Source organism: Chelonoidis abingdonii, chromosome 9 (assembly GCF_003597395.2).
Source record: "Chelonoidis abingdonii isolate Lonesome George chromosome 9, CheloAbing_2.0, whole genome shotgun sequence".
NCBI classification, from domain to species: domain Eukaryota; kingdom Metazoa; phylum Chordata; order Testudines; family Testudinidae; genus Chelonoidis; species Chelonoidis abingdonii.
In genome coordinates, this window is record NC_133777.1 from 38,037,953 (window position 1) to 38,057,318 (window position 19,366).

The window sequence follows — 19,366 nt, forward strand, 5'->3', positions numbered from 1 at the left end:
ATTTCTACTATGAATAATGGCAATTTCAGCACAGCAGGAAGAGTACACATCACAGAAAAACCTTTCAAAGTGGGTTTTAGATGCTGATGCAATTTTTGCAGCATCTGAAATATGCATGTAGAAATGTACATGGCTTCTTCACTCACTGACTTAGAAAAATCCAGGCATTCTGCACATACAGATCCAAGGCAGAAAATCAAATACAATGGCAGACAGCAGACAAAGTCTGCAGGACAGCTTTTTTATATGGTGTTTTTCCTTTCAGGTGCAAATAACCCAGCAGGGAAAACATCTGGTTTAGGCACCTGGAGATTTCTTAGCCCTCATAATCGTGACCTGCAACCTTTTTGGGGGTTCACCATTGAGGCCATTTCACATTCCTCAGAGAAGAACCAGTTCACCTAATGCTAAATGAGAAAATATGTCTGCTCAGCTGCTACCCCACAGGGTTGTGCTGCAACTTGTGATACCTAATGTGTATATATAGCAGAAATGGGAACATAAAAGATGAAGGTTAGGGAACACAGGAATTAGTGTACCGGATCAAAGCAGTACTCTATGCTGTTCAATATCCTGTCTCCCATAGTGGTGAGTACCAAATGCTTTAGAGAAAGGTGTAAATCATGCATAATGGACAATTATGCAATAACATACCTATGGGAGAAGCAATTTCCTCATCCCAGGCAGCTAGTGGTTGGTTTATATCCTGAAGCATAAGTGTTTGTTTCTTATAAATATTAACTTACTATTTTCAAAGTAAACATCTAATCGCCTCAATCTATAACCTGATTTTCAAATATACCAAGAACCCAGCAGCTCCTTTATATTGCAGTGTCTTCAGGCAGCCTCCAGTAGGTGCAGAAGCAGCAGTCACTAGTCAGGGAGGCGCTCATCTGGCCTCACCCTACTAGTAAAAGCAGACCAGGCCTCTTCTGCTCTGTAGGAGCCCAGTCTGGATGGGGGATACTCAGCTGACCTCTCTGGCCTTTTAGCTCCATCAGTTGGATTGGTGGGTGGGGGGGTAGATTGTGGTAGTATTCTAACAAAACACCAGCCATGTCTTGCACCAAAACAAAATGTCATTGACTATTTTGTGAAGATTTTCCCTATGATCCTCTTTCTTGTCATTTCCTGTGGTTGATCGACTCGATCACCGGGGAGTTGGGGGCAGGGTGGGTGTACAGGTATTCATGCCCCTTGCCGGGCACAAAATATTTGCATTCCATCCTCTTAGAGATTGGGGGCAAAGAAGCCGGGGTTTGCCATAAGGCATTTGAAATTTTTGCCACCCCTTCGTGGCGTGGAAGGGCTACCCTGCCTGGTACCGAGGCGGATAGGACATTGAAGAGAGAGTCTGAGGGCTCCTCCACCTCCTCGGCCTGAAGGCTGAGGCTTGATGCCACTCTTTTCAATAGTTCCTGGTGGGCTTTAGAGTCCTCCTACAGAACAGATGGGGGAGGGGCTGTAATCCCCTCATCAGGGGAGGGTGTGGAGGCGGTCATGGTACTTTGCATGTCCACCGGTACCGGAGGACCCACTACTTGGTTGTCCCTCGGGAATGGCACCGAAGATGCTTGTCCCACCGACTCCTTTCTTGGAAGCTAGGACAGGGAGGGCGATGGCTGTTCCGAGGCTCTGGCCACCAAGCGAGCCCCCACTGGGGTCTGCGTCGGGAGGCCACGGGGCCCATTGGTACTATGGCACCGGCCACGGATCCTGGTGCCAATGCACCTGCTGTGGCACTAGGGGAGCAGGTTGTTCAGCCTGACTGACCTGTCCCACCGATCAACAACTATGAAGGGAGGCCAAGCTGGCATACGACCTGCTGCTGTCTCTGGACCAGGAGGGATGGTGGTGGTGGGAACAGGACACCCGGGGGCTACCTACCAGTTCATGCCAGGGATCCACCAGCAATAAAGCTTCCCTTCTCCAAACGGTTGTGTGCTTTTCTCCCGGAGTAGTTGCGGCTGACCTTGGACCGATCGGTCCTCAACACCATCTCCCGGGGCTACAGCCTCCAATTTACCTCTAACCTGCCCAACCACCACCCCCCCCCGTCCCTCCTGGGGGACCCCTATCACGAGGCCCTGCTCAAGCAGGAGGTGGGGCAGACCTTTGGCTTAGGAGCAGTGAAAGTGATGCCTGCGGAGTTTAAACGCCAGGGGTACTACTCCTGCTATTTCCTTATCCCACGGGATCACGTGGCACTCCTGCTGTCCACGATGTCCTCCTCCTGGACACCGCGGAGGCTATGGACCATGCAGCTGTATCTGCTGCATCTGACGCTGCCTGCAGGGCCAAAGGGGGGCTCAGGCCCATCCTGGACCTGGGAGGCCTGAACCAGTATATGGTAAAGCTCAAGTTCTGCATGGTCTCTCTGGCCTCCATCATCCCCTCCCTGGATTCTGGGGACTGGTATGCCACCCTCAATCTGCAGGACGCATACTTCCACAGCCACATATTCAAGGGGCACAGGCGCTTCCTCTGTTTCATGGCTGGGCAGGAACACTACCAATTTACGGTCCCCCCCATTTGGCCTGTCCACGGATCCCAGGGGATTCACAAAGTACATGTCTCTGGTGGTGGCCTACCTCAGACGTTGTGGGGTCTAGATCTTCCCCTATCCGGACGACTAGCTGGTCAAGGGCAGGTCCCAGTCACAGGTGTGGGATGACGGGGCACTCCTCCTGTCCACATGCGCCACCCTGGGTCTGTTGGTGAATGACACCAAGTCCACAATAGTCCTGATATAGTGCATAGAGTTTATAGGGGCAGTCCTGGATGCCACGTCGTCCAGGGCCTCCCTCCCACTGGACAGATTTGAGACCCTGAAAGAGCTTCTTGACAGAGTCACAAGGTTTCCCGTGATGACAGCCAGAGTGTGTCTTTAACTTCTTGCTCACATGGAGGCGTGCACATATGTGGTTTGCCACACCAGACTCAGGATGAGGCCCCTCCAGCTCTGGTTGGCCTCAGTGTTCTCTCAGGCCAGAGACAGAATGGGCAAGGGCCTCACTGTGCCCGAGCCGGTGATCACCTCCCTACAATGATGGTCCTCCTCGGGGAACATGCTCCACGGGGTCCTGTTCAGGGGCAGGCCCCCGTCGGGGGAGCTGGGTGTCCGACTCTTTGGACCTGGGATGGGGAGCCCATGTGGGGGACATTCAGACCCAAGGTTTGTGGTCTGCGCAGGACCTTGCCCTGCATATAAATGTCAAGGAACTCAGGGCAGTCTGGCTGGCGTGCATGGCCTTCCGCTCGCACCTGGAAGGCAGAGTCAGGGGCAGCTCCAGGCCCCAGCACGCCAAGCACGTGCTTGGGGTGGCAAGCCGCGGGGGGTGCTCTGCCGGAGCCACGAGGGCGGCAGGCAGGCTGCCTTCAGCGGCTTGCCTGCAGAGGGTCCACTGGTCCTGCAGGAGGCACACCTGCGGGAGGTCTGCCGAAGCCGTGGGACCAGCGGACCCACTGCAGGCAAGCCACCGAAGGCAGCCTGCCTGCCGTGCTTGGGGTGGCAAAATCCCTAGAGCCGCCCTTGGGCAGAGTGGTCAGGGTTCTCACAGACAACACGGCCTCTATGTTTTACATCAACAGGCAAGGTGGGGCCCACTTCTCTGCCAGGAAGGCCTCAGGCTGTGGGACTTCTGTATAGCCCATGACATTTGCCTACAGGCCTACCACCTATCTGGCGCCTGGAATTCACGGGCGGATCGCTTGAGCCAAGACTTCTCCTCTCAGCGTGAGTGGTCTCTGCACCTAGAGGTGGTGCATTGACTTTTCCAAGAGTGGGGAACTCCCCAGGTGGACCTGTTCACAATTCGGAATAACTGCTGGTGTCCCCGGTTCTGCTCTGGGGGGCTATCTCCGATGCCTTCCTCCTATCCTGGTCAGGCCAGTTTCTATATGTCTTCCCCTCTATCCCACTGATTGGCAATGTCCTGGAAAAGATAAAGACAGACAGGCCCCATTGCCCCAGGCAACATTGGTATGGGACCCTCACGAGCCTAGCGGTCTCCCCGCCATGGCCGTTGCCATCCCACCCAGACCTGCTCTCCCAGGACCAGGGCCGCCTCCCCCACACTTTCCACAGGATTTCATCATTATGGAAGATATCTGGCTGCTGAGGGTGAGCATGGAATCAAGGGAGGGTCTTCTCCAAGACTGCGGCTTCCACCCTGGCCCTTATGCAGCTCACCTGTGTGCAGCAATGGTTCCCCCAGCCCCTCGTGACAGCACAGTGGCATGGGAAAGTTACCATTAATGGGGCAAGAAACAAAGCAGGTCTGCCGAAGACCCTGTGGCTGCAGATTGCCCAGTATCTCCATAAGAGTTTCCTAGAGATCTCTGAGGGAGATTCCAGTGAAGTGAGAGAGTCAATCAAACCCTGTTCTGCCTCTCAGCTTAAGCATAAGGTGGGAGACAAGCCTGCTTTCTGCAACCGTCCTGCCCCCAACAGCTAGCTTCAGCGATTCCCAAAATCATATCCACTTACCAGGGGCCTCCTCTTCTGTTTGCACTTCGCCAACATTCGACAGCTGTGACTGGCTAGGCTCCTCTGGGATAGAAAAGATCTCCTGGCTCCATGCATCCTCTGAGCCTGTGTGGTCTAGCCCTGAGCGAAGCTTTCACCCTTCCCATCACAAATATTATGGAGTGTACAGCACATGGCTATAAGAATAGGAATATTGTCATTGGCCAGGTCCAGCTTCCCAGACAGGTAGCGCCAGTGGGCGGTTAAACGGCCAAAAGCACATTCAACAGTCATTCTGCACTTGTTCAGCTTGTTGTTGAACTGCTCCATGCTGTTGTCAAGTTGCCCCATGTATGGTTTCATAAGCCACGACATTAAGGGGTCGGCAGGGTCTCCCAGGATCACAATAGGCATTTCGACTTCCCCTACGGTGATCTTCTGGTCTGGGAAGAAAGTCCTGCTTCCAGCTTCCTGAACAGGCCAGTGTTCCGAAAGATGCGTGCATTATGCACCTTTCTGGACCAGCCTGCATTAATGTCTGTGAAATGCCCATGGTGATCCACAAGTACCTGGAGAACCATTGAGAAATACCCTTGTGATTAATGTACTTGGTGGCTAAGAGGTTTGGTGCCAGGATTGGAATATGCATGCCATCTATTGCCCCTCCGCAGTTGGGAAGCCCATTTCATAGAAGGTCAGGATTGGAAGAGACCTCAGGAGGTCATCTAATCCAACCCCCTGCTCAAAGTCATCCACATTGTCACATACATTGCCCAGAATCACAGGTCTTTCGGAGCAGGATGCAATTAATGGCCCTGTACACTTCTGTCAACACAAGTCCAACAGTAGATCTTCCCACTCCACTCTGGTTAATGACCAATTGGTAGCAGTCTGGAGTAGCCAGCTTCCACAATGCAATTGCCACATGCTTCTCCAACATCAGGGTAGCTCTCATTCTCGTGTCCTTGCACTGCAGGGCTGGGGCGACCTCATCGCACAGTCCCACAAATGTGGCTTTTCTCATGCGAAAGTTCTGAAGCCACTGCTCGTCATCCCAGTGCATCACGTGCATCACGATGTGATCCCACCACTCAGTGCTTGTTTCGTGGCATCAGGAGGTGCTGGAAGGAGGAGCGAGGGCACAGCATGCTCAGGGGAGGAGCCGGAACTGGGTGGGGAAGAGGAAAGGCAGGAAGAGGTGGGGAAGAAGCAGGGTGGGAAGAAGCAGGGCAGGGGTGGGGCCTTAGTGGAAGGGGTGGAATGGAGTGGGGGTCAGACCTGTGGGGAGCACCCTCTCCCCCCCTCCCGGTAGATTAGAAACTTGGTTCCTATGGTTCCTGCGCTCTCAAAAAGGCTTATTTAAAATACAGATGGCTCTCCTGGACTCCTTTCCCCCTCATATTAGCCTCCCAGAGGATCCTGCCCATCAGTTCCCTGAGGGAGTCAAAGTCTGCTTTTCTGAAGTCCAAGGTCCGTATTCTGCTACTCTCCTTTCTTCCTTCTGTCAGGATCCTGAACTTGACCATCTCATGATCACTACTGCCCAGGTTGCCACCCACTCCTACTTCCCCTACCAATTCTTCCCTGTTTGTGAGCAGTAGGTCAAGAGGAGCATGGGCCCTCATTGGTTCATCCAGCACTTGCACCAGGAAGTTGTCCCCAATGCTCTCAAAACACTTCCTGTAAATCATCAGCATTATTGCCTTTATCAACCAATCCTGTAATCTCATAAAAAAAATCTATCAAGTTACTTTGAGAGGTTCTGTTTTCCATAAACCCTTATTTATTGGCATTAATTATATTATCATCCTTCACTTATTAGTTCCGTATCAGCTGTTCCATTATCTTGCCCAGGATCGATGTCAGATTTACAGGCCTATAATTAGCCAAGTTATCCTGTTAACTCTTTTAAAATACCCGTCCAACATGAAGTTTCTTCCAGTCTTCTAGAACTTCCCTGATGTTCCAAGATTTATTGAAAATTAGCATTACCAGTCCAGTGAGCTCCTCATCTAGCCCTTTTAAAAATATTGGAGGTAAGTTATCTGGACCCGCTGATTTAAGCGTTTAACTTTAGTAGGTGCTGTTAAACATCCTCTGCAATACTAGTATATGCTATATGCTATGACCACTTCATCGGTTTCCTTCCCAAATATAGAGCAGAAATATTTATTGAATGCTTCTGCCTTTTCTGTATTATTATTAATTCTACCGTTTCCATCTAGTAATGGAGAACTATCATTGTTTCAAATATTTTCTCAATACGCTAAAAAACCTTCTTGTAACTTTGCCAACCATAGATTTTTGTCCCCATGTATCTCTTTGGTGCTCTTATCAGCTTTCTATAATTTATAGCTTCTGATTTATAGTCATCACTATCAACTTCTTTCTTCCATTTGCTTTTTATTTATATAAAATATTGTTTAATGCTCGCTGCAGACTCAGGCAGACACCTCTACATCAGTTACACGTGATTCACGGTATGAAAGTTTTCTTTGCAACTTTGACAGAAAATTAATTCTTATATAGAAAGCTGAGGTTCTAGATTACAAGACGGCAGCTTCAGTCACAGAACTGGATCTTTGACCCGGCATGACCCAGACCAATCTGAGTCCTGCCTCCTGCTCTGTCTTCTAATGAACAAGCAGGGGGGTGACAAGGGCTGAAGCTCCTGCTTGGCAGGCTGGTGTGCAGTGTGAATTATCTGGTTAGGTGGAGCGGCACAAGACCTGGGGTCAGTACAAGGCACCTCAGGGCAAGGGGCTCTGATGTTCCCACGTCCCCTTGGCCTGCTGCTGTGGGACTTGAAGCAGGAAGACGGGGCAATAGGGCGTGTGCGGTGGATAAGCATCTGCTAAGTGGGAGGGCACCAGGCGCGGGGGGAAGGGGCAACCAGGCTGGGGGGTGGGCACCCGCTGGGGGAAGGGGGCTTTGTAAGCTGCGGGCGCTGCCCTTGAAACCCGTCTCGAAAGCAGCGAGCCGACACCCTCCCCTGCAGCCCTAGGCCGCCTCTCTACGCCTTCCCGGGGAGGGGGGCGGTGCCTGTCAGACGCGCCTGGGTCGCCTAGGCAACGTGACGTCATCAGTTTGCGCCGTGCCAGAAGGCGAGAGTGCCCCTCCCCTCACACTCGCCTCGTGCGCCCAGCGAAGCGATCGGCCCGGCATGGCTCGGGAGATGCTGTTGCGCGGAAGCCGCCTGGGGGCCCTGCTGCGAGTGGGGAGCCCCGCGCGGCTGCTGGCGCCGGCGGCAGGTGAGGGCGGGGCCTGGCAGGGCTGTCCCGGCGCCGCGCGGCTCGGGAGCCGGGTGGTGGGGGGGACGGGAGGAACGAGGACAGGGGGGGCGGGCTCGGACCTGCCAGGGGCCGCTGGCGCCCGGGGCTAGCGCGCGCGGGCTACGGCTGTAGGGCTTCGGCCCGCAGCTCGAGCCCGAGAGTCGCGCCGGGCTAGCAAAGGAGCTGGGCGGCCCCTGCCGGGAGCAGGTGGGAGCTGGACCTGTGGGCTGCAGCCCGCACCGCGAATCTGCGTTAACTCAGTGGTTCGAGCATTGGCCTGCTAAACCAAGGGTTGTGAGTTCAGTCCTTGAGGGGGGCCACTTAGGGGTCTGGGGCAAAAATCAGTACTTGGTCCTGCTAGTGAAGGCAGGGGGCTGGACTTGATGACCTTTCAAGGTCCCGTCTAGGAGATAGGTACAGCTCCAATTATTATTTAACCCCCTGCCTGCTGCTGGGGCAGTTGTGTGGCTCTCCTGCTGTGTCTGGCTGCGGTAAAAGACATTGGAGTGTCTAGGTGCAGCCTGTCAGCCAGGATAGCGATTGGAACAGCCAAAAGCAGAGGGACAGACCTGAATGAACTCAGTGATACAAGCAGGGGGGGGAAACTTCTGTTTCTTAGGCATTCTAAAGTGTAGCTTGACCTAAATTGGTTTACATTCTGGTATAAGTCATTGCAGTAGAAATAAGAGAACAGAGTCCAAACTGATCTTCAGCCTTTTCTATCTGAAAATGGTTATACTGGAACGTCCCTAATTCACATCTACTTGGAGACCCATCGCACATTCCTCCCATGTACTGTATAAATGAGTAAGAAAGTAAACAAACACAATTTGAAAATAAAGTGTTATGGAGTGTACCCGAGTTCCTTTATTTTGAGAAGAGTAACTTAGGGTACCATGAAGTATTCTACATAATGTAAACCAATAAATATCCTGTGATATATTTTCTGAAGGTAATTACGTCTTGGTGATTTATGCAATTTCATTATAGCTCTTGGCTATTTAATCTTTGCTGGGACATGGAGAAAATAGCTGACATTCTTGTGAGAATGTATGTATCTGGTGAAGTGAGATGGTCTCTACATGTAGAAGGTAGTTTGACACTTAATTCTAAAGAACAGGAGACATGAAAAGGGAGCTAGGGGAGTGACCAATCTTCTTGTTAAAATAATAAATAAAAATGAACCTTCTTTGGACAAATGACCTTTAGAGGCCTTCCTTCCTCCGATTTGACTCCTTTTTAAAAAATGCCTTTGAGGAAACCAACAACTTAGATACAGTCTGCTTCGGCTGAGTAGGATTCAGTCTTTGTACTGGCAAGGTTCCAGCATTTAAACACAGGCTGAACAATCAGGTGTGTTAGAAAAAACAACTTTATGATTTCACTTGAGGTCACTGTTTGGAACTGCATTGGAAGAAATTTGCAGTACAGGTGCCTGACCAGTGGCTCCCTTGCTGCATGCTAGTCCCTTAATCTTCAGAAGCATAAATATTCTTGTTAAACTGAAAGGAACAAACTCTGAGCCAATCAACACACAGTGTCTCTCAAGTGGCAGGGTATTGTGGGACCTGCCCATCATGATGCATCAGAGCTTAATTTGTAGTCTAAAATTTGCCTCTTGCCAACCCTGTAGAATGAAAGACTATGACAGGGTTCAAAAAAAAGCTAGATAAGTTCGTGGAGGATAGGTCCATCAATGACTATTAGCCAGGATGGACAGGGATGGTGTCCCTAGCCTCTGTTTGTTAGAAGCTGGGAATGGGTGACAGGGGATGGATCACTGGGTAATTACCTGTTCCGTTCATTCCCTCTTGGGCACATGGCATTAACCACTGTTGGAAGACAGGATACTGGGCTAAATGGATCTTGGTCTGACCTAGTATGGATGTAAGAAATCAACCTCTTGGTATGAAGGCCTTTCTTTCCTTCAACTCTAAGTACTGAACTCACCAGCATGGGGAATTTTTAACTTTCTTTAGAGAAATGATTTTTACAGGTTTTCATACAGGCATGTTCTCCTTCACTGCATAGCTCTGAACTCTGCCTTTTCTGCTGTCCCTGCTGGACTGCTTGCTGAACACACAGAAAAGGTGTCTCAGGACTTTAATCCTGTCACTCAGGGATCATGTATTCATGAGTATTTGTACTGTGCCTAGTACAATCATAGAAATGTAGGGCTGGAAGGGACCTCAGAAGAACATCTGGTCCAGCACCCTGTGCCGAGGGAGGACTAATCCATCCCTGGCAGGTATTTGTCTACTTGTTTTTAAATACCTCCACTGGCTCCACAACCTCCCTAGGTAAGCTAGTGCTTATTGATCCTTATCGTTAGACAGTTTTTCCTAATATCCAATCTAAACCTCTCTTGCTGTAAACTAAGCTGAGTACTTCTTGTCCTAGGCTACTGTTTATCCTACCCTCAGTGGACATGGACAGTAATTGATCACTGTCCTCTTCATCACAATCTTTTTGTTACTATTGTGCCCCCTCAGCCTTCATGTCCAATTCTTTCAACATTTCCTTTAAACCTCTTCATTTTTATTACTGTCCTCTGGACTCCATTTGGTCCACAACTTTCTTGGAGTGTTCTGTCCAAAACTGGACACAGTGCTCCAGCTGATGCCTCACCAGTGTCAAGTAGAGTGGAACAATTACTTCCCATGTCTTAAGTATGACACTCTCATTAATACATCTCAGAATTACATTTGCCTTATTCTCAACAGCATCAGATTGTTGACTCATTCAGTGGGGCCCCAATTCTGAATGGGAGCTTTGGGTGGCCCTTGCAATAGAAATAAAGTTTGTGTGATCTAATTTGAATTAGACTGGTGTAGAGATCCTTCTTATATATTAAGAGTAAGTGATTTCTCTTCTGTGATCGTTTATTCTCCCTTGGGAGGTGAGAGTCCTGGATGACTCTGGGCTGGTTTGGTGCTCTGAAGACAGTGACTCAGCTGGCCCAGTGCTCTGACAGCAGTACCTCACCCTGGCATCTCTCAGTCCCTGGTTTTGCAAAGTTTGAGCACTGCAGGGGAAGTGTGCTGAGTCCCATGCAGGAGAAGGAGTGGCATTCATTGACTCCAGAGGCATCTATGTCTCTCCTCTGTCTGGAGGGCAGTCGCAATGGCATAGGGCATGGGAGGGCAAACTGCGGCCTGTGGGCAGATCTGGTCCATCAGGGCTTTCAATCAATTGTTACAATTTACTTGTTGCTATGTGTTTACATTAGAGAAGGCAAAGCTAAAGAAATGCATGTTGCACTGGGAGCAGCAAGTGGTGGGGAGGTTTGTGGTGGTCCTTAATTCTTGGTAGAGTTCGTTCCATATTTCTGGACCATCTCCCTATAGAAAGTTCTGTCTCTAGCACAGACAAGCTTTACTCTTATTGTAGAAAGTTTGGTTGTGCCAGAGCAGTGTAGGCGACAGCAATGGTCTTCGTCCTAGGCTTTAGACAATCTTTTAGATACGTTGGATCCAGGCCATGGAACATTTTGAAGATAAGGACTGAGACTTTGACTTGATTTGAAATTCTATAGGAAGCCAGTGTAGACAGCAGAGGACAGGTGTGCAGTGCTCGTGTTAGTTTGTATTGCTGAGGAGATGTGATTAGCTTTTTTTTTTTTTTTTTTTTTTTTTTTTTTAACTTTAAAGCCATATATATGAGGTGTTGGGATATTTGTGTGAATTTGCTGGCATGCACTGCTCTGGAATAGGAGAGAGATCCTCGTTTTGGTCAGCTGAGGGCCTTTATTTGGTAGCTGTCCCTATACAGCAAAGTACTTGAACACATTTTTAACGTTGGGCAAATGTTGTAGCCTAAAGGGTTAACCTGCTTGCTTGCATATATATCTATATATATCTTTTCTTATAGTTTAAGTATTTGGTTTATTGTAATAAGTTTATAGAGATTTATGTTAAAGTAAGTTTGCCTGTAATGTAGGGAACCTACAGGCCATATCTTGTATGTTAAGCTAAGGCAAAGTTAATATATCTATATCTGGGACCTTTCACCCAGATAGCAAAGTTGGCCTATATTGAGACCTTTTTCCTAGACAGATAGATGAAGGAAGAATGGTAGGGTTTTTTTTCAAGTTTTTACCCACAGACTTAAAAGGTACATCACAAGGAAAGAATTGAAATAACTAAAAAGAAAAAAAATAACATATGTGCATAGGTACATGTCATCAATACACACATACATATTAGCCTATGAAGTAAGGGTACCCTAACATTTTTGTGGGTGCAGAATGAAGTTTGGGCATCGGAGGAAGGATTTCTGGCACTTGTACCCTATAAAAGAGGTGACCCACCTGGCTAGACTATCTATCCTTCTCTAGCCACAACACTACTAACTATTAGTTGGCTGCACTCATTCTTTTCAAACTTTTAAGTTCCAAGGGGAGTAGGCTAAGCTTGGTTTTCCCGAAGCTTTTGTTTGTAATTTTGTTTATTACGTTTTAAGTTAGTTTGTTAGTTAAGTAAACTCTAAGTTAGCTTTGATAGCTCTTAGCGTCAGCTTCTTCTAAGCACGGCATCTCTCACTCAAGAATTGAGAAACCTGAAAACTGCCAGAGGGTCCTGTGTCTCTTACCACAGGTTATCAAGAAAGAGTGTGAGTATTTTAACCAAAGCTTTGTAGCATATAATACCATAATACCATATGTACCTTTTGAATAGCAGTAAAGCAATTGTAACTTTGTAACTCTGATTATTTACTATTTCATTGATTTCAATAAAAAGTCTTTATGGCTATATCTGTCTCAGTGTGGGCTTCCTGTCATACCCCGGAGGGTCCTTTGTAAATTCTGTGAAGCCTGATTCAGGACAAGAACTTTTATCTTCTGATCAAACAGGTTGGCGAGCCTAATTAATATTAACACCCTAAATTAGGCAACAGTGTTAAGTCACATTAACTTCAATAGACTTGAAGCACATGCTTAATCTTAAGAAAGAGCACAGATGTTTCGCTGAACGGGGGCTTGTTAGAGCAGGCGGGGGCTATGAAAGTTTACCTCTGCTAATGCACCTCATCTCCGATCTGCAGCATCTCGTGGGATGTGAATTTTGGGTCTTCTAGAGTCATGACAAAGCCCTTGTAAGCTCTTTTGTTTCTCTCAAGGGCCGCTGGTTGTGTTAGTCTCTCTTAACATACGGTGACAATTACTAGGTTCTATACTTACCCCAACAAATGTATTTCACTTTTAACTTGACTCTAGTATACTCAGTTCTCCAGAGTTAAAAGGCTGTAGTGATACATTCTTTCCAGTCAGAAGAACTGGACTCCAAGTTGCTTTACAGTCTGTACATATTACCCATTGGCCACTTACCAGAAACTACACAACCGTAGCTGACTAGATTACTCTTTGGGAGTGAGGCTGTGTTGTAGCTATTACAGGTTTGAGCCCATTGTCAATGATTAACAAATAGTAATACATAACGAGCTGGGAAAGGAAATAGAACAGGGAGGTCATAGTCCCGCCATATGTCCATGAAACCATTGCACCTAGGCCATTGCACTCTCTGTCTGGGCACTTCAGTTCCAGGTAGATTACAGATTATGGCAAACTGTAGAGCGTTCAGAGAAGACCAATATAAATGTTCAGGGCCTGAAGGAGCTGACTGAGACATTTAGCTCTTACTGGATATAGCTTGGCTCAGCAGCACATATGTGAAGAATGTAAATGCCAAGGAGGAAAAACATTTATTTAGCGTGGTACACAAGAGTAACTGAGGCACACAGTTTAGGAATACAGTATACTCCCATATATCCAAAACCCTATTATTTGAACCTCCACATTATTCAAATCCTTCCCTTGCCTCCCAGCAGGAATCTCATGCTGGGGGATAAGGAAGAGAATTGGATAATGTTGAGGTTCACATAACAGAGCAGAAACACCCCCCTACCTCTCCAAGTCCATATTGTGAGGAGGAGGAGCCACTGGCTGTGCGAGAGGTCACCCTGCTACTGAATGGCTCCTGTGGGAGCCCTCTGCAGCCCTCCTGTGGCAGGAGTGAACAAGTGGGCCTATGACAGCAGAGTTGCAGAGGGCTCCCTGTGCTGCCACTGGGCTGATGACATCTGATCCCTGCAGGCACTGGGTGGGAGCGAGGCTGTGGTTCTGGTGGGGCAGAGCAGGGACCCCTGGCCAGGACTGTGAGGATGATGAACATCTGGCCATAGGCAAGGCCACCCCGTTGCTGAATAGCCCCTGCCTCCTGCCCTCTTCATTATTCAAACTCCCAATTATCCAAATAAAATCTGTGTCTCCCTTGCTATTCTGATAATCGGGACTATACTGTAATGGGATGGCCAGAACTGGGATACTGGAGAAGTAGACAACCCACCTGAAAATTTGTAGTATGAAATGGGATTGGGGGCAGGGTGATAGAATGGATTACCAACTGTTTTTTTTCCATGTATAATTCCTGTCAGTTTGTGGAAGAATAAGCTATGCCATTGAAACTTCAGGGTGATCTTAGTTAGGTTAGAAAGTAACCCAGTTTAACTTGAGCAGGAAGTTGGAGTTACCACTCCTGCGCTTTCAAAAATGCCACACGGTTTTTTTAAATAACTAGAGATGATCAGGATTTGAGTTTCACATCTCGTCCAAAATATAGCACTGCTGGCAAGCACCATGCTGTGACAGTGACCACTATGAGGGGAACTTCCAAGGAACTGGCTTTGGATCTAAAGGCCTTGGAAATTTCCTAGGCGAATACTGACCATGCTTAAGAGATCTGACAAGATGACAGGCTAAGGGAATCTGAAAGCTCATATACTGTGAGACCAGTTGCTGCTTTTCTTGCTTTCTTCCAGCTGCATTGTCAAACCTAGGAATGGTATCAGAGTTCATAAGAATGTGCTGGTGAGTTTCAAGTGCAGTAAAAAGCGAAAAGTAGTGGGTTTTGGGAGCTTCCTCCCTAAATCTCCCTGTATGCTGGGCTCTTTGCAGCATCTGCTCATCATGGTTTCCTTGGAGTTTGGCTCCTAATCACCAAATGGCCTGATGCTGCTGCTTTGTAGGCTGTCACTGTGGTCTGTGGATTCCCTTTGTGGTATGAGGAAGAGATGTGACACAGGAAACCCTAGTACAGATAAGGCCAGTATCAGACTAAAGTCATTAGATTTATTGCACTGCTGAGTGGCTTCAACATTTCTGGGCAGTTTTTCTCAAGATGGCTTGTTTGCAGTCATATCTGAGGGGAAAGCTGTGTGTCTGAGATTGGGTAGTTTGGTCTGCATTCCACTCAAGCACTATCTGAATGTCATCTTCTAAAAATGTCCTTGAGGCCTGCTGGAAAGAGCCAGGGGTATGCCCTGTTCTGTGGGGTAGGAAACGAGGACAGAGATTTAGGCCTCATCTACGCTAGAATATTAGGTCAGCATAGCTGTGTTGCTCAGGCAAGTGAAAAATCCACCCCCCTGAGCAGTGTAGTTAAGCTTTCCTAAGTCCCTATGTAGACCATGTTCTTCAATTGACCTAGCTACCGCCTCAAGGATGTGGATGACCTATGCTGGCAGGAGAACCCTTCCAGTCAGTGTGGGTAGTGTCCACACTGAAGTGCTGCAGTGGTACCACTGTGCCACTGCAGTGTTTTAAGTATACACAAGCTTATAGGCTGAATTAAAATGATGCAAGAGAGACTACTGCCCTGCTTAGAAAGGCTGTCACCTCTTCTCTTCATCCACACCAGGCTGGGCTGCAGTCTTGTCAGATCTCGTCAGTTAAGCAGGTGGAGGCCTGCGCAGTACTTGAATGGGAGACTTCTCAGGATTGCTTTAGAGCAGTGCTTTTCAAACTGGAGTATGTGTCCCTTAAGAGTATGTGAGCTCTTGTCAGGGGGTATTCAAGAAAAATCCTGTAATGGCGGACAATACACTTTATTTAGTAAGACTCGGCAATCTAATCATAGGTGTATTATGAGCCTATCTCAGAAGGGGATACATAGTAGACTACATTATATGGAAAGGGGTACACAGCCTAAAAAGTTTGAAAACCACGGCTTTAGGGCTTGTCTACACTTAAAATGCTACAGCAGCACAGCTGCGGAGCTGTAGTACTTCTGTGTAGACGCTTCCTATGCTGACTGGAAGGGTTCTTCTTTTAGCCTAGATAATCTACCTCCTTGAGATGCAGTAGCCAAATTGAGAGAATAATTCTTCCATTGACCAAGTGCTGTCTACATGGGACTTTTATCAGCTTAACAGCTTATCTTGGTGGCATGGGGGTGGATTTTTCCCCAAGTAATTAAACCAACCTAATTTTTAAATGTGGACCAGTCCTTAGTATTGGCAATTAAGTAGGTGGCACTTTTCTCTCTGAGTCCATACAGAACTACATCTCAGCATGGCAGGAGACCCTGTCCTATTGGTGACCCCTTTCTTCAGATGAGATGCAAACAGATTTCTGGAGTACTCATCAGGAAAGATCCTGTGGGACTTCCTTTTTTTAAAAAAAAAAAAACCTCAAGAGGGTAGCCTGGCCATGTTGCAGTAGAGTCATTGTGGCAAATTCTGCTGACTTAAACTCCCTTCATTTTCAGTTGTACACTGTATCACTTTATTTCCTGTCCTGACCTTCTGGATAGTGTTGCTGTGCACTGCTAAACAGCTGCCATGTTTTACTTCCATGGAGGCTGCACTTCAGAAGTGGGGGAAGTGATTCTTTTGAGTTTGCAAAGTGCTGTGGGCTCCTGCACAGTTTGGGATGAAAGATGCTGTGTGAGTGTGAGAGATTTGTTTGTTTCAGTTTTGGGTTTATGATCCCAGACATTCCCTTTGGTGTATTCCCCATCTGAGTGGAGAGCCTATGCACCTGGGATCATAGGGGAAGGTGACTTGGAAGTCACTGAAAAATACCGTTTTGAAAGTGATGCATCTGTTTCCCCTTCAAATGTAGTGGAAGCGGGGTAGTGGTGACACCCCTTGGAGACTTCCTGACCACCCAAAAGCCCCATCCCTAATACATCATGATCTAATATGGCACAGCTTGGGGCTGATCTCCAAAGCTAGACAAGGCATGTGAGTTAATTCCACTTTGTCTTTGGGTGTTAACAGCTTGGGAAGCAAAGCTTCTTTTGTGTGTGTGGCTTTTCCTTGCTAGTTCAGAAAGTGCTTTCTCACTTACTCTGCATATATAAATGGCCATGGTTCTGTGTCTTGAAATTGCCAGGAGTCTCTCCTCTGCTGGCCAAGTAGGGCATTCACAGGAGGCAAATAATCTGAAAAAGCTGCAGCTTGAATTTAACAATTTTCATCTTTGGCTGACACAATGCCAGCTATTAATTAATGCTATTAAGACCAAATGTTATACAGATCCAAACATAATCTTGGAACTGATTGATGATTTATTCATTGTGCTTTGGAGAGGCAGAGGCAGAAGATGTGACTAGGCCAAGAATTATAAATATTTGGGATTTCCAGAGAGATCCAGTATTGGTGGGGAGGATAGTCAGCATTCTGTTTGTGTATATTGGGTGAATAGACTCTCAGGACTTGCTGTTTGTAAACCTGATGACAGAAGCTGACTTGAGAATGGGAGGAAAATGCCAATGGATTGTTTTTCCTGTTGGGTCACTGGAGGCAGTGACTGGGCAAAGCTCCTCTCATATTCCCTGATTCCTGAGTGTGGTATATTTGCAGATTTTTCTTTTTGTTCTGCACCACAGGGTTAAAGTGTCAGATTGTAAAGCCCAGGCTGGCTCAGGCATTGCCCATGTCTGAGCTACCCTTCTCTTAGTGTGATCTGTTTCACTCTCCAGTTCTTAGATCCTCATTCATGTGGGCTTTTTCTTCATTTTCTTGGATCAGTCCAACAAACACATTGGAATGAAGGCTACAGACTTTTGCTTGAACAATGAGGCAGAACTGTGATATACAGCAGAACAGTTAGAGGTATAGGAGGCATTCAAATGCGTAAGAGCTATTCACAGGCTCTTTAAGGACAGAACTATTGAGAAATAATTGCGGGTTCTGGCTGGAAAAGTGGATCATGACTTGGAACTGTTTTTGATTGGGAGACATGGTAAGGGACTATTTGGGGTTGATAACCTGCTCAACCTAGGGTCTGAGGGGTAAAGGGTGGTAAGTTGTCAGGTACTATGACAAGTTAAAAGCAGCAGCCTGGAAAGGGTTAAGAGATCTCTGCATATCACATGGATGGAAGAGGAAGCAGGATCCAGAGGAGTACCAGGGGAGGGGTGTGTGGTGGCCACATGCGTGCACTGGCTGGTAGAAGCAGCAAGGTTCTTGGGATTCTAATCAGCATTTTTGGTTGGATAGTTTTATTTTGTTTGTACCGGTTGTTGTAAACAATGAATGGGGCCCAGAGGTAAAGGCCTTTATAACAGACTTCGGCCTGGAGTTTGCTTCCCTTCCTCGGCTGACGAAACAGCCTATGGGGAAAATTTTTTTTTTTTTGTAAAAGCCCAGTATTGCCTGCTGCTGCCTGCACCTGGCATTTGTGGCTTGACCAGGTTCTCTCCCTCTCCCCACATGGCCCCAAGGAGGCTCTGCCCCTCACAATGTGGGGCAAGCTGCAGCTTAATGCTGGGCTAGAGTGGCGAAGGGTGGAAAACCACCCATCCACTTACCAGAGCATTCCTGTTCCATTTTGTATCCATTGCATAGGACAATGTACCTTAGGGAGCAATCCTGCATTAGCCCTTGGGAAAGGGAATTGTGACCTTGATAGAGTTTTCCCATCTCTAATATGTGTGATTTAGACGAAAACCACTTGACTTGCATCTTCTAGGAAGAGGAACCGCATGTCTTCGGAGAGCAGCCTTCCATTTCCCAGTCCCACGGCACAACTTAGCTGCCTTCAGTGTTCTTGCTGGGCAGAAGTACAGTACTCAGGCAGCTGAGAACAAGGAAGAGGAGCCCCTACACACCATCATCAGCAATACAGAAAGTGTGAAAGGTGAGCAAAGGCCGGGGATATCACAGGAAGGAAGTCTCTTGGGGTGCGTTGAAAACCCAACCTTGGCAAAATAATGCCTAACTGGGAGGGCAGGAGCGTGAGTACCTTCCCCACCTTTGGAGTGGGAGAAGTGCAGGTGTTCGTCATCCCATCAGTTAGAATGGCTTTTGGGATGGACTTTCAAGACTTGTGGAAGGAAGTTGTCATTGATGCTTCAGTAACAGTAAATTCTTGGAGTCTCATGGTCAAGGACTTGTAGGTATCCTAGCAAAAATAAAATCACCAGAATGAACAGAACAAGGCAAACATCCCTCTAGCCAAGTAGTAAATACAGAGTGAAAAATAAAACAGGAGGAGCAGGTTTACCACTGTACCCTCTCAATATCTCTCAGGAAGCATGAACCTGTTGAGAAATAAAATTACCAAAGAGTGAAAGAGAGACACCTCTCCAGTTGCAGCCTGGCAGAAGCCTGCGGTGTCCTTTGGTAGATGTAACTTCTGTGTGTGTGTCGGTAGGGGGTTCCAAAGGACCTGCCTCTTGCCTGCAGTTACATTTATTGTTTCATAAATGAACTGTGTCTGCCCGGCTCATTACTTTTGATGATGGAGATCTCTGATTAAAATCATGCTGTCATCCCTTTAGTTGGAACTAATTGCTTTGCCTACCTCCAAGCAGAGCTGCTTTGAAGCAAACTCATGAGAGTT

The 19,366-nt window shown here is 47.6% G+C and overlaps 1 protein-coding gene across 1 annotated transcript in view; it reads left to right on the top strand.

Annotated features, from left to right (window-relative positions):
- Positions 1–7,591: 7,591 nt before the first annotated feature.
- Positions 7,592–19,366, top strand: part of TRAP1 (TNF receptor associated protein 1) — a 64,411-nt gene continuing 52,636 nt past the window's right edge. Inside the window, exons 1-2 of the mRNA XM_032781644.2 lie at positions 7,592–7,719; positions 18,494–18,661. Of these exons, the coding sequence (XP_032637535.1) occupies positions 7,632–7,719; positions 18,494–18,661 (256 nt within the window). The 5' untranslated portion in view covers positions 7,592–7,631. The remainder of the gene's footprint in view (positions 7,720–18,493; positions 18,662–19,366) is intronic.